Here is a 12,265-nt window from a genome sequence, read left to right as displayed (position 1 = left end):
ACCGGTCAAGTTAACGACATTTTGTTCACACGAAACACATTTACGTGATTATAGTTAGATACATTGTCTACAAAAAACTCGTATTAAGATTGTCGAAAGTAGGCTCCCATTCGATATTGAAAAAAATATCCGACAAATTGTATACACCTGTGACAAACGTAATATAGTATGGTATACAACTTCTCTCCATCCATCTATCCACACACTGTGGAATAACATCAGTGATTTGAACGTATTACTTGTCCTGAATTGGCATGAACCCTTGAACACTGAGTAAACAACAAACATTGCATAAAACTTCACGAAAATTGTATGAAATGTTTAAATCGGGGGAACCTAGTGAATATTTTAATACGCATCGGACGGGCATATCTAACTGAAGTCTAGCTTACATTATTTTATAAATAATATTATGCAACTCTCTATTTTGGTTCACTGGAATGCTATTTTCTTAGAACACGTTAATGTTTTGAGATGCTTTTGAACCTGAAGTCCTGATTTAATTTATTTAGTAGTTTATTTTGATTAAGTAGTTAATTTTGATTCAGCAGTTTATTTTGATTTAGTAGTTAATTTTGGTGACAACTAAGCCATATTCATTTAGAAATGATCTGATGATTTTTAATTTCTTGATAAATTAGGACCTTAGCAAGACAAAACAGTCGCAAGCTTAAAAGACAACTGTCAAAAGATTGTGGATCACCAGAGAAACTAGAAAGTCAAACAGCAAAACCATCTAAAAAAGATGGCGTGCTAGTACAAGATGAAACATCTGAAAAAGGATCGGTATGCATCAAATTATACATTAAACATGTAATATAATTCCTCTCAATATCAGCATAGCTATCTTGAATTAGCAACTTTGCAGAAGCAAATATTTGTTCTCCCCTCACTGGGTTTCGTACTCGTGCAAATGAGATATCGAGACAACTGCGCCTGCACTGTGTACAGCGCTCTAGACCACTCGGCCACCAAGACTGGACTATTTTTTTCAGCTTTCGATGGTCTAGTTTTTGCTGATCGTTTCCGTCGTTTTAATTTCGGCTAGCCAAAAAAAAAAGGTTTAACCCACCGTTTTCTTAAAATGTCCTGTACCAAGTAAGGAAAATGGCTATTGTTATAGTATTGTTCGTTTCTGTGTGTGTTACATTTTAATGTTGTGTTTCGTATGTGTTGTATTTCTCATCTTATATTTGATGTGTTCTCTCAATTTTTGTTTAAAACCCTCTTTTTTCAATCGATTTATGAATTTCGAAATGCGGTATACTACTGTTGCCTTTAATTGATAAGATAAAATTAATATTGAAATAAGCAAAACTGTATCTGATCCAAGATTAGTCATCGATATTTAAGCTCTTTAACTAGCTTTTAATTTTCAATATTCGGATTTAAAAAACTATAGTACAAAAAAGAAAAGTCATAAGTAAGGGACAAAACATTTATCAATTCATTAAAGTTTGCTTATTGAAAAAAGTTTATGTTATGAATTTTCAGATGTTTCTTAATTAAATGTGTTTCTTTTAGTAAATGCTTAGGACTATTCATGAATGAAGATATAATCATCCTACCATTCCACCTTTTTCAATGCGATGTGACCTCATTTCTTCGATTTAAACTTTTGTCATATTAGGTGTCTTTAAAAAAAAAACCACCACAGTGTATATGTCCGTCTGGTAAGGTTCATTTGATCTTAGCCTTATTTTCATGGACTTTTTTTTTAAATGAAAGTTATTTTAAATATTTTCGCCACGAGCATCACTGAAGATACATGTATTGTCGAAATGCGCATCTGGTGAATAAAAATTAATACCGTTAATGTTATTAAGATAACATGATACTTTTAGTTAAGGCCTTGATCTAAAATGGCTTTCAACATTTAAGATAAAAATCACAAGAATCTAATATTTAAATAAAAGGGAAACTGTTGTCGAGCTTATGAGAAAAGATATTTCGATAATACCAATTCAGATTTCTGGTTAACTCTGTCTGTTTCAATTATAATAAAAAGACCAAAACACTTTGATAGTTTCGTATATTTACAAATATAAGTGCTAAACATGCTCTTGTCATAATTGATGACTTGCAAATTTATCAATTCTTGTATTTTGTTTTAGGTAAAGCTAGCAGTCATTCTCACTTACATCAAGTCAATGGGTGTATTAATTACAATTATGGCATTTATTTTCTTGTGTGTATACCAAGGCTTAGGAATATATTCAAATATCTGGATTACATACTGGACATCTAATTTGTATTTATTGAATGTTTCAAATTGGAACACCGACTTTTACTATGAAGAAAAAACTTACTATCTTGGATTTTATGCTTTGATTGGAATATTACAAGGTATGACATTATCACATTGCATTTTTCGTATTTTGACAAACTCTCTTTGAGAAATAATCATTATTGTTTGAAAACATTTCTCTATTATAAAACATTTTTATTTAGCATATTATGAAGTCAATTGTCATATCTAAGTTTTTGAAAATGAATAAAATTAACAATTTGTGAATATCGTGCGTATGTTTTTAAATAACTATATGTCTAATGTTATTCTCTAATCTTTTTCAGGAATTTGTTTTATACTTTTTCAAGGTTTCATTGTAAACGGTTTCATACATGGAACAAATAGATTTCATTCAAAGGTTTTGAGCAGCATTCTCCGATCACCGATGTCATTTTTCGATACAACACCTACAGGACGAATCATAAATCGATTTTCCGGTGATATCGATATATTAGATGACAGATTTCCTCGTATCTGTAATTTTTTTATTATTTCCCTATCAACTCTGATTGCTACTATGATAGTGATAGTCATGAAGACCCCATTGGTGATGGTTGTTATCGCTCCTGTAGCAGTTTTATACGTTGTAATTATAGTAAGTTAAACCTTGTTTTGGAGAGTAAACGCTATGATCATTGCTCATTTATATGGACAAAACCTCTATCTATAGCTGTATTTTACCAGCATCCATAGTTTTGAAGTGGATTGGTGTCTCTAAACATTGTCACCCTTTTACAATAAAAATATGCGAAAAGAAGATAAATAAAAAACACCCCAAAAATCATGTATTGAAGATAAAAAGATCTTGAAAATACAAATTCAAAATAAATGACGAACAATTAGTAAATCAAAGTAGCAATTCTTGGTAATTAAACGTTACCCGTTCGATAAATTTAAGAATTTATATATCCTATCTTATAAAGTTATCATCACTATGACCTGTACGGGTGTTCAGTTCTTTTGATATGATTTACTTCAAAGTTAGTTTTAATAAAAATAATTTTAAATGCCATCTACACAACGCCAGTTCCCGCTCACAGAACGATGATACTGCTTTGCATTTCTCAATAAACCCAGCGACACCGGTTGTTTGAGCAAGGGATTCTGTATGTTCTGTTTAATAGTGTACTTTTTAATAAGGATGAGGATTTTAACTTAACAATATGTAAAATGTTTTGTATATATATGTGAGTAAACAATCAGCCTTTGTTGCGAAATAAAGATAAGAATAAAAATTTCACTCGAAGTATCCGAACGTAATTTCTCGCTACATTGAAGACCTGTTGGTGACCTTCTGCTGTTGTGTTTTTTTATTTTGGTCGGGTTGTTGTCTCTTTGACACATTCCCCATTTCCATTCTCAATTTTATTGTATACAATTTTTTTTCCCGAACTAAGGATTTTCTAATCCTAGGATTAGATCACCGAAGCCATATTTGGCACATCTTTTTGGAATTTTGTATCTTCAATGCTCTTCAACTTTATACTTGTTGGGGTTTATAACTTTTTTGATCTGAATGTCACTGATGAGTCTTATGTAGACGTAACGCGCGTCTGGTGTATCAATTATAATCCTGGTACCTACTTATCCACTTTAGTTTTATTTATTCATATTTTTGTTTACTCAATTTTGAATTAAAACAAAGGCATACTAATTGTTTTATTTATGAAATGTCTAAAAACGTCGGACACGATAAAAAGTTTACTAGAGCTCATGTTAAATGCGTTTGTCAATAAACCGAGTCAAAATAAAGAATTAACCTACGCCGTTTATTAACTCCCTCTCTATATTTGTCATTAAATGAGTCGACAGCAGACTTTACTTTTTGAACTTAAATCGAAAACAAACTTTTGAGTAATAAATCAAGCTAGAACTTATATATTGCTACATGAGTATACAGTTACAAAAACTTATAATAGTCTTACATCAATAGAAACATAAAAAGGGTGGTCCGGTGGACTTTGTGAGCTTTCTGTCAATTACTACGAGTACTCTAAAAAAAAAAAGAAGGGTAAGACAGTACAACAACTATGACATGAAGTATGGAACACATAGGCCAACTGTTCTGTAAATTTGTCGGAAAAAAACAGGTTTAAAATATGTGCGACAGACTTGTAAATCACACTAGTATATGAGAATGAAAGGAAAATTGAAATATGAATACTATCGGTTGTATCTGGTTAACTCTGTCAATATGTATTTCTTTTTAGAAATTCTATTTGCCTACATCCAGACAATTAAAAAGGACAGAGGCGGTGACGAGATCACTCCTGTTAAGCCATTACAGTGAGACTATAAACGGCACCAGTGTTATTCGTGCCTATAACTCAGAGGAAAGGTTTATCGATGAAGTCTACAAACGGTTGGACTTGAACTCATCATTTTATTTTGCCGCAAACACTGGAATGGGGTCAGTATATTTCTAGAGTTGTAATACTAGCTTTGTGTACTTTGTATAATTTATCTTGTGGAATTTCAAAATAATTGTAATATTGGCATCATAAACCTGATTAAAATCACTTCTACATATGTGGTGCATCAATAACTGATGAGCGTCTCGCGATTACCTCATTTTAATAAAGATCAAACTGTGTTAGCTTATTTATTTTTCATTGTGACAATCATAAGTATTGCATGAATATATAAATAAAAGAAAAACATTGGATACAACAGTGTACAAAGATACCAGAGGGACATTCAAATTAAAAAAAAAGCTGATATCTAAATGGCTAAATAAACAACAGACAAACAATTGTACACAAAACACAACATAAGGAAACTGCAGACTGAGCAGTACAAACCCCACAGATCTCCAGTTCTCCGGAAGGGTTGACAGATCTTGCTTGCCTATGTTTTATAGTCGCATTTACTTGTAGTTATACGAAAAACGCCAAAGCTACTTGTAGTTATAAGAAAAAAGCCAAAGTTACGTGAAAGGTATAAGACAAACGCCAAAGTTACGTGTAAGGTATAAGACAAACGCCAAAGTTACGTGTAGTTATAAGACAAATAATATGAAATGAGAAATTGAATTCACTTTGTTTGGTCGAATGCCATTATCTTTTTGCATCAAGGGTCAACTTAACTGGAATATATTTGCTCTATCAATTGTAATTTAAAATTTAAAATATTTTAGTTTCATTAATTGAAAGAAACCGTCCACCTGCAGAGCAGATAACGCCTAATGATCTGTTTTCATGCTTTCAATAGAAACTTCTTGTAATCTATGAGAGCCAATAAATTTTTATAAAACGTACTAAATCCTTGTGATGAATATTAAAGATAAGTTATATTTATTAATTATTTGCATCTGGCGGCCTTGTCCTTTCAGAATTCGTAAGCTCTTCTCTATTGATGGATGAGAAAGTGTTAAAAGATAATTAGCCTAATTGTTAAAGGCCATTTCGAAATAGATAATTGTAATTTTAGATGGATTGGAATGAGAATACAGACGTTTGGAAACTTGGTAGTTTTAGCTGCTGCACTTTTTGCTGTTCTCTCAACATCTCTTTCTGGGGCAGATGCTGGCCTGTCATTGACATATGCATTACAGGTGAGCAACATTTTTCAACATATAAATAATGGTTTTGGTTTTAAAAATTATTTACCAATATTTGAGATGAAAAAGTCAGTAAAAGGTACACGAACTATTTTTTACTTTAAGCACACACATGTAGTATGCCCACCTACGATAGTAGGGGGGGGGGGCATTATGTATTCTGGTCTGTGTGTCCGTTCTTCCGTCCATTCGTTCGTCCGTCTGTCTGTCCCAAATTGAAACTTAGTACACATGTACCTTATTATATGATCTTTCTAATATTATGCCCAATTACAGTTTAGAGCCCAAATTTCAAGATCCACTGAACATAGAAAATGATATTGGGAGTGGGGCATCCGTGTAATATGGTCTCATTCTTGTTAACCCTGTAATGATAAATATTTTTTCACAATATATGTGCAATTTGAGCAGGACTGTTACCAGCTTTCTGTTTTAGTTTGTATGTACCCGTTACTATCAAGTTGTTTAAATTGTAATATTTTTCTGCAGATAATAGTAAGCATGAATGCTGTTGTACAGACTGTCAGTATTTTACAAATGGATATTATATCAATGGAAAGGGTTGATGAATACAGCAAATTACAACCAGAGGTACTTTTTATGGATTTTTTGTATAGATGAAATGAAGTTTTTAATCAGATACAAGAATTTTAGATATTATCTTGTCCAACTTAATCAATCATGTACGTGTTGGTAAATTTTATATGAGGAAGTTTGCGTTTTCTTTTTTCTTTAATGATGTATTTGCGCAAAACCCTATACGATAACAGTAGCTGTTGAACTGTTGAATATGAACTTAACTGTCATATACACAGATAAATACATTATAAACATTTACAGCTGGTTAGCTTGATTACCAGACTTTATGACTGGTGAAAGTTATTTTGGATCGTGATGTATGACTGCCTTGATCAGACATAAGACAGAAAGCATGTAAACTTAACAAGCAGGCTGGTACAAGATTTGAATTTTAATTATTTGATTTTTCCTTAATTTACTGAAAGCTGTCTCGACTGCATTTGTTGAGTTTTCTAAATCTTTCCTCTGAGTTATAGGCACGAATAACACTGGTGCCATTTATGGTCCCACTGCAATGACTTAACAGGAGTGATCTCGTCAGAGTTTCTAGAAAATGTTCATTTATTGAAATAAGTGATTGAATTATTTATTTAGATATTTTGATTGTCCGTGACATTCACTTTGTGTGGAAAAAAACGTCAATCAGAAATGTTGAAAATGTTGAATATATTTATAGGCAACATGGATAGGCAACAAAAGGCCAGTTGATGACTGGCCAGCAAATGGAGAAATTGAGTTTTTGAACTATAAGACCTGTTATAGAGAAGGGTTGGACTTAGTATTGAGGGGTGTTAGCTGTAACATAAAGCCTGGGGAAAAGGTAAGATATTTGTTCAAGTTAACTGATCCCTGACGATATTCATATGCTAAAATCCTTGTGTTTTTAATGTAAACGTTTATACAATTGCTGCCTTTGATTGCTACATTGTTGTAACCAAACTTTACTTCACGAAATTGGAAGTATACGTCTTCTTATTGATGCCAGTGGAATAACATACATTTGGTTCCCTTATTTAAACTTTTTCCTGATATTCCTACTAGGCATCATTCTAGTAAAGATACTGTGCAATCACTTGAACTTGCATGCGATAAAATATTTTCAATGATGTGGCCGGACTGTCGGAAGTGTTGACACGCTTAGAGATATAGCTTCATTGGGGGTATTGCCATTATACTCATTGTAGCGTTAATGAAAAATGGCTGCTATAACTCGCCAACATATTAACAAACTGTACATTTCAGAATATAGATTTTTGCCGGTCATTTTTTTTTTTTTTATCTTAGGTGATTAAAGATCATTAAAATAATTTGATTGAGAGTTAACATTAACTTGCAATGACAATATAAAAAAGAAAGAAAACATATATATTTCATGTGTCCCGACCGTTTTTCTGGATTAACCTTGTTTATTAAATGTTTATTAACTTTTTGTGAGTTCCTGTAATGCTTTCTCTCCGTATATTTCTTGCATAATTAACATATTGAATATTTTATAAATTTGTAGATAGGCGTGGTCGGACGCACAGGAGCAGGAAAGTCGTCTTTAACAATGTCACTTTACAGACTAATAGAGAGAGTTGATGGTTGTATCAAGATTGATGGACTTGATATAGCTGCTATTGGATTGCATGATCTTAGGTCGAAAATTTCTATTTTACCTCAGGTATGGTAAACTAACCAACATGTATGCAAAAAAGCTTTATTTCTCTAGCTAAAATAAAGTATTTGTGAGTACATTGATGATTAGTTAAGTTGAGTTAAGATTATGCAATAGCCAAACGTTATAGAAATTCAAAGAAACGCAAATAATCACGTTTATGAATAAACACATTTTTGTTTGTGTGTTTCAGGTTGTTCTTTGCTTTGAATATTTTGTATCTCTTTTGGGGGGATTTATAGTATTTTGGTCTTATATTGTCTTAATTTTTTCCTCATCTAAAATTTTTTGGGTTCTTGGGAGAAAATACATGGCAGGTTTTATATTATCTATGTTGTGTATTGTGTTCTATTATTTGTCTGTTTGTCTTTTTCTTTTTTAGCTATTGCGTTGTCAGTTTATTTTCGTTCTATGAGTTTGACTGTCCCTCGTGTATCTTTCGCCCCTCTTTTAATGATGATGAAAACTTATTCAATTACTAAAAATCTATAAATAGATAATCAACCGGAGAGCACATTTATTTAAGATGGTGTTTTAGGAAATTGTTTCACAAGGTAACTCGCATAATAAGCGTTATTATAGAATTTTCTGTATTTTTTAAAAGGATCCAGTGATATTTTCTGAGTCATTGAGAACAAACCTTGATCCAAGTAGCAAATTTACAGATGCGCAAATTTGGAGAGCATTAGAGTATTCAAATTTAAAAAGTTTCATAACTTCTCAATATGCCGATTTGATGTCAGAAGTAGGTGAAAGTGGACGAGATCTAAGGTTTGTATATATACACCAAACTATTAATAATCAGTATTATTTAGTATGTTATTGGTTGGGTTTTTTTGTGTGTTCGTTATGTCTATAATATCATTTTTATAGGATTAAGAAGTGTTTTGAATCTTCATTTTCCTATATTCTTACTATTTTGCAATTATCTAAATTGAAGAAGAATGTTCTAAGTACTAGTTTAACCCGCCTTTATTTTGTATGCCTGTCCCAATATATACAACAAAATGTTTTGGACTTCAGAACTTTGTTGTGTTAAAATGCAAGATCTTCCTAGTCTGTTAGATTTTATTGTTCCTGTCAGACTCGGAAAATCTTGTCCATTGTTATATTACATCTATAAATTTTATTTTTTTATTTCGGTTTGGTTGCTGTCCTTCTGCTGCTGACCCCCCAAATTTGCTAAAGCTTATACTTTGTTTTTCTCGATACTCACAAAAAGGAATCTAATTCGGGTGTAAATCTTGTTTTGCGTAGAGACAGTAAAATTATATGTTATTCATAATTCAAAGGAATATGTTATATTGTCATTTCATTTGTATTTTAACTAAACTAAGGGTTACACCGTGCTACATTCAATTTCTTTACTAGTTGGAGCAGCTGATTCATATTCTGTTTTTTCTTTCATTGATTCTAGTTTCAATCATGTTTTTTTTTCTGATATTTATAGCGTTGGGCAACGTCAATTACTATGTTTGACCAGGACGTTACTGCATAAAACAAAAATACTGCTGTTAGATGAGGCAACTGCTGCAGTGGACATGGACACTGATAAGATTATTCAGCAAACAATAAAATCGCATTTCTCTGAATGCACGGTTTTATCTATAGCTCATCGGATAAATACAGTGATAGATTATGACAGGTATGGTAGTATCAAGATATTTATATAAGCGTACTCATCCAGCATGTTAGTAAGTGTTCCACATTATAAAAACCAAAGAGACAATATTTCTATAACTTTGAATATGTTGGTGAAACTTTGCACAACTTTTTACCTTTTGGTTGACCCATTACCAAAACTCGAGCTTAACACATTAAATAACAGTACAGTATTATTTCAAACTGAAGATGAAGGTAAAAGTAAAATGTCATGGTCAACTTTTTGGATTTTTGCTCTAGCTTATAATCACTACTTTATGTGTCCACAACTGAATTCAGCAAACTACGTGTTACAGGTTTTTATTAGAATAATAAGAGAGTACTATTTTTATAAAAGTAGAATGTTTCTGCATTGAAATTAATTGATGTGATTACGAAAAAGTTCTCCTTAAGTTACCGTTGTAATAAAAAAAAAACTCATCATAGATACCAGGATTAATATTTAATACACCAAACGCTAGTTTCGTTTACTAAACATTCATCAGTGGTGATCGAATGCGAAAGTTGAAAATTAGTTTATAACGATAGTTGAATCATAGAGTGTAACGCAAGAAGAGAGCTGATTTGTTTATCATTAGAAATTATCGGTTTCTATTGCCAATGGAAAGTTCCGAGATGTAACGGAAACTTGCCACATGTACCAGAAATATTTTTCAAAATTTGATTTAATATTGATAATATGAAATGATAAATAAGCTAGTATATTCTTATAATTATCAGTCAGTTTGGCGAGCATGTAGGAAAGTTCTACATTTGAAAGGGGTGGTAACAGATCTATAGTTTGATTATAACGAAATGATTACAATAATGTGTATGTTAAATACACAATATACAACATTCTCAAAGATTGGTTCCCGTTCCAGTTCAACAACTTGTTTTACAGTTTTCAAACCAGAGTCCTCATCGTTTCAGGATGTTGATATTTGAACTTACATAGACGATATAAATTTCTATTTGTGTACACATTGTACTATCTGTACATGCTATACCGTTCTCCCAGAAGTTGCTGTTGCAATTTCGGGAGACAAAGGAAACCCTTGGACACACCTTAAATGCTATGAGTTGTATCCTTACTATTAGATGTAATTAACTGATTAAGTTAAATTGTCAAAAATCAGAAATTAACTCAAGATAAAATTTATATTAAGGTTCAACAAATTGCAGTCATTTCTTGATCACCATGTTATTTTGTTTCAGAATAATGGTTATGGATGATGGTATTATAGCTGAATTTGATACGCCCGAAACCCTGCTACAAAACAAGGCAGGAGTGTTTTATTCCTTAGCGAAAGAGGCCAATCTTATATGAAGCACAATATTCGAATCCATATACATTTCTTTTCGATTTTTAAATCATATGAAACTTCAAAATTAAAAAAAAGGAGTTTAATATGTTTTACGTTCTTAAAACTTTACTCGAAAAGAAATAAACATGAACTTTTGTTTAGACGAAAATCTGTTACATTATCAAAATCTTCATAAATGTATGGATATTAATTATTGACTTCTCAGACACTAATTCGACGATACTTTCCTGTATGCAAAGATATAAAGTTCGAGACCTCTCGCTATAACACCTTCCAACACAATAGGTGGGACCACATTTAAAGAATGTCAACCAAAGTGCTCTTGAGTGTAAAAATTAATATCAGATTCTTAACATGAATAAATTAAATCATTTAACAACTGTTATGGAACAATTTAATTTATAAATGGAATGATACTTTAAATTGGCTTATCTTTCACGTTGTTCAAATTTGTTTTATCATTTCTTACACATTTCAAAACATATGCTGAATGGTGGCATCATTTTACTGATTTTTTTTGTTGATTTTTTTTTTATACATATTATCAGAGACAATTGTATTATATGTCTATGATATTATGAATTATGAGAGCGTTATTATATTGATATCTTGTTAGTTGTTTTTGTTAGTCTTTTTATGTTTGATTTAATTTGATACCGTGTTTTTTTATCCTGTTATAAAACATAAAACATGTGGATATATGAATAGTTGTAAAGTTACACTATTAATCATGCAAATTTTATTAAAGAACGATAAGAATCCCTTTTTTTGTTTTTTAAATGTTCATTTTATTTCAGGTTTCTTGTATTTTCTTGTCTTTTATGCAGCAGTGTTACACTCAATTCATTTTATGAATTGTATATACGTTGTTTAACATCTTATCACTCATTCGTATTTGATAATTATTTGTTATTTTTCTTCTGTTATTTTTCTTTAAGTAACATGTTTTGATTATGTTATAAATAAAGAAATATTATAACACAATTAACGTTATTTACTTTAATCAATGAAGCCCGAACACATGCCAATGGCGTCAGCAGACTTTACTTGATTTTAAGCTGTATATGAGGATCAACCCATTTGCAACAAAGGTGTCCAAAACAATTTGATTATGTTTTCTTACACAGTTATAAAGGTGAATTGTGAAAAAATGTATGGCTTTAAGCAGTCAAAGGTGGTCGAAGTTTTCAAAAAGGCGCTAAAACATTGAT

The 12,265-nt window shown here is 31.4% G+C and overlaps 1 protein-coding gene across 1 annotated transcript in view; it reads left to right on the top strand.

Moving 5' to 3' along the window:
- Nucleotides 1-11,919, top strand: part of LOC134707205 (ATP-binding cassette sub-family C member 3-like) — a 38,681-nt gene extending 26,762 nt beyond the window's left edge. Inside the window, exons 21-31 of the mRNA XM_063566787.1 lie at nt 642-786; nt 2,115-2,346; nt 2,575-2,885; nt 4,501-4,700; nt 5,720-5,843; nt 6,339-6,440; nt 7,105-7,248; nt 7,933-8,091; nt 8,690-8,856; nt 9,536-9,730; nt 10,945-11,919. Of these exons, the coding sequence (XP_063422857.1) occupies nt 642-786; nt 2,115-2,346; nt 2,575-2,885; nt 4,501-4,700; nt 5,720-5,843; nt 6,339-6,440; nt 7,105-7,248; nt 7,933-8,091; nt 8,690-8,856; nt 9,536-9,730; nt 10,945-11,056 (1,891 nt within the window). The 3' untranslated portion in view covers nt 11,057-11,919. The remainder of the gene's footprint in view (nt 1-641; nt 787-2,114; nt 2,347-2,574; nt 2,886-4,500; nt 4,701-5,719; nt 5,844-6,338; nt 6,441-7,104; nt 7,249-7,932; nt 8,092-8,689; nt 8,857-9,535; nt 9,731-10,944) is intronic.
- The last annotated feature ends 346 nt before the right edge of the window (nt 11,920-12,265 follow it).

The sequence above is a fragment of the Mytilus trossulus genome, chromosome 2 (assembly GCF_036588685.1).
Source record: "Mytilus trossulus isolate FHL-02 chromosome 2, PNRI_Mtr1.1.1.hap1, whole genome shotgun sequence".
Taxonomy (NCBI): domain Eukaryota; kingdom Metazoa; phylum Mollusca; class Bivalvia; order Mytilida; family Mytilidae; genus Mytilus; species Mytilus trossulus.
The sequence above is the reverse complement of the archived record's forward strand: the minus strand, read 5'-3'. Positions and strand labels throughout refer to the sequence as shown.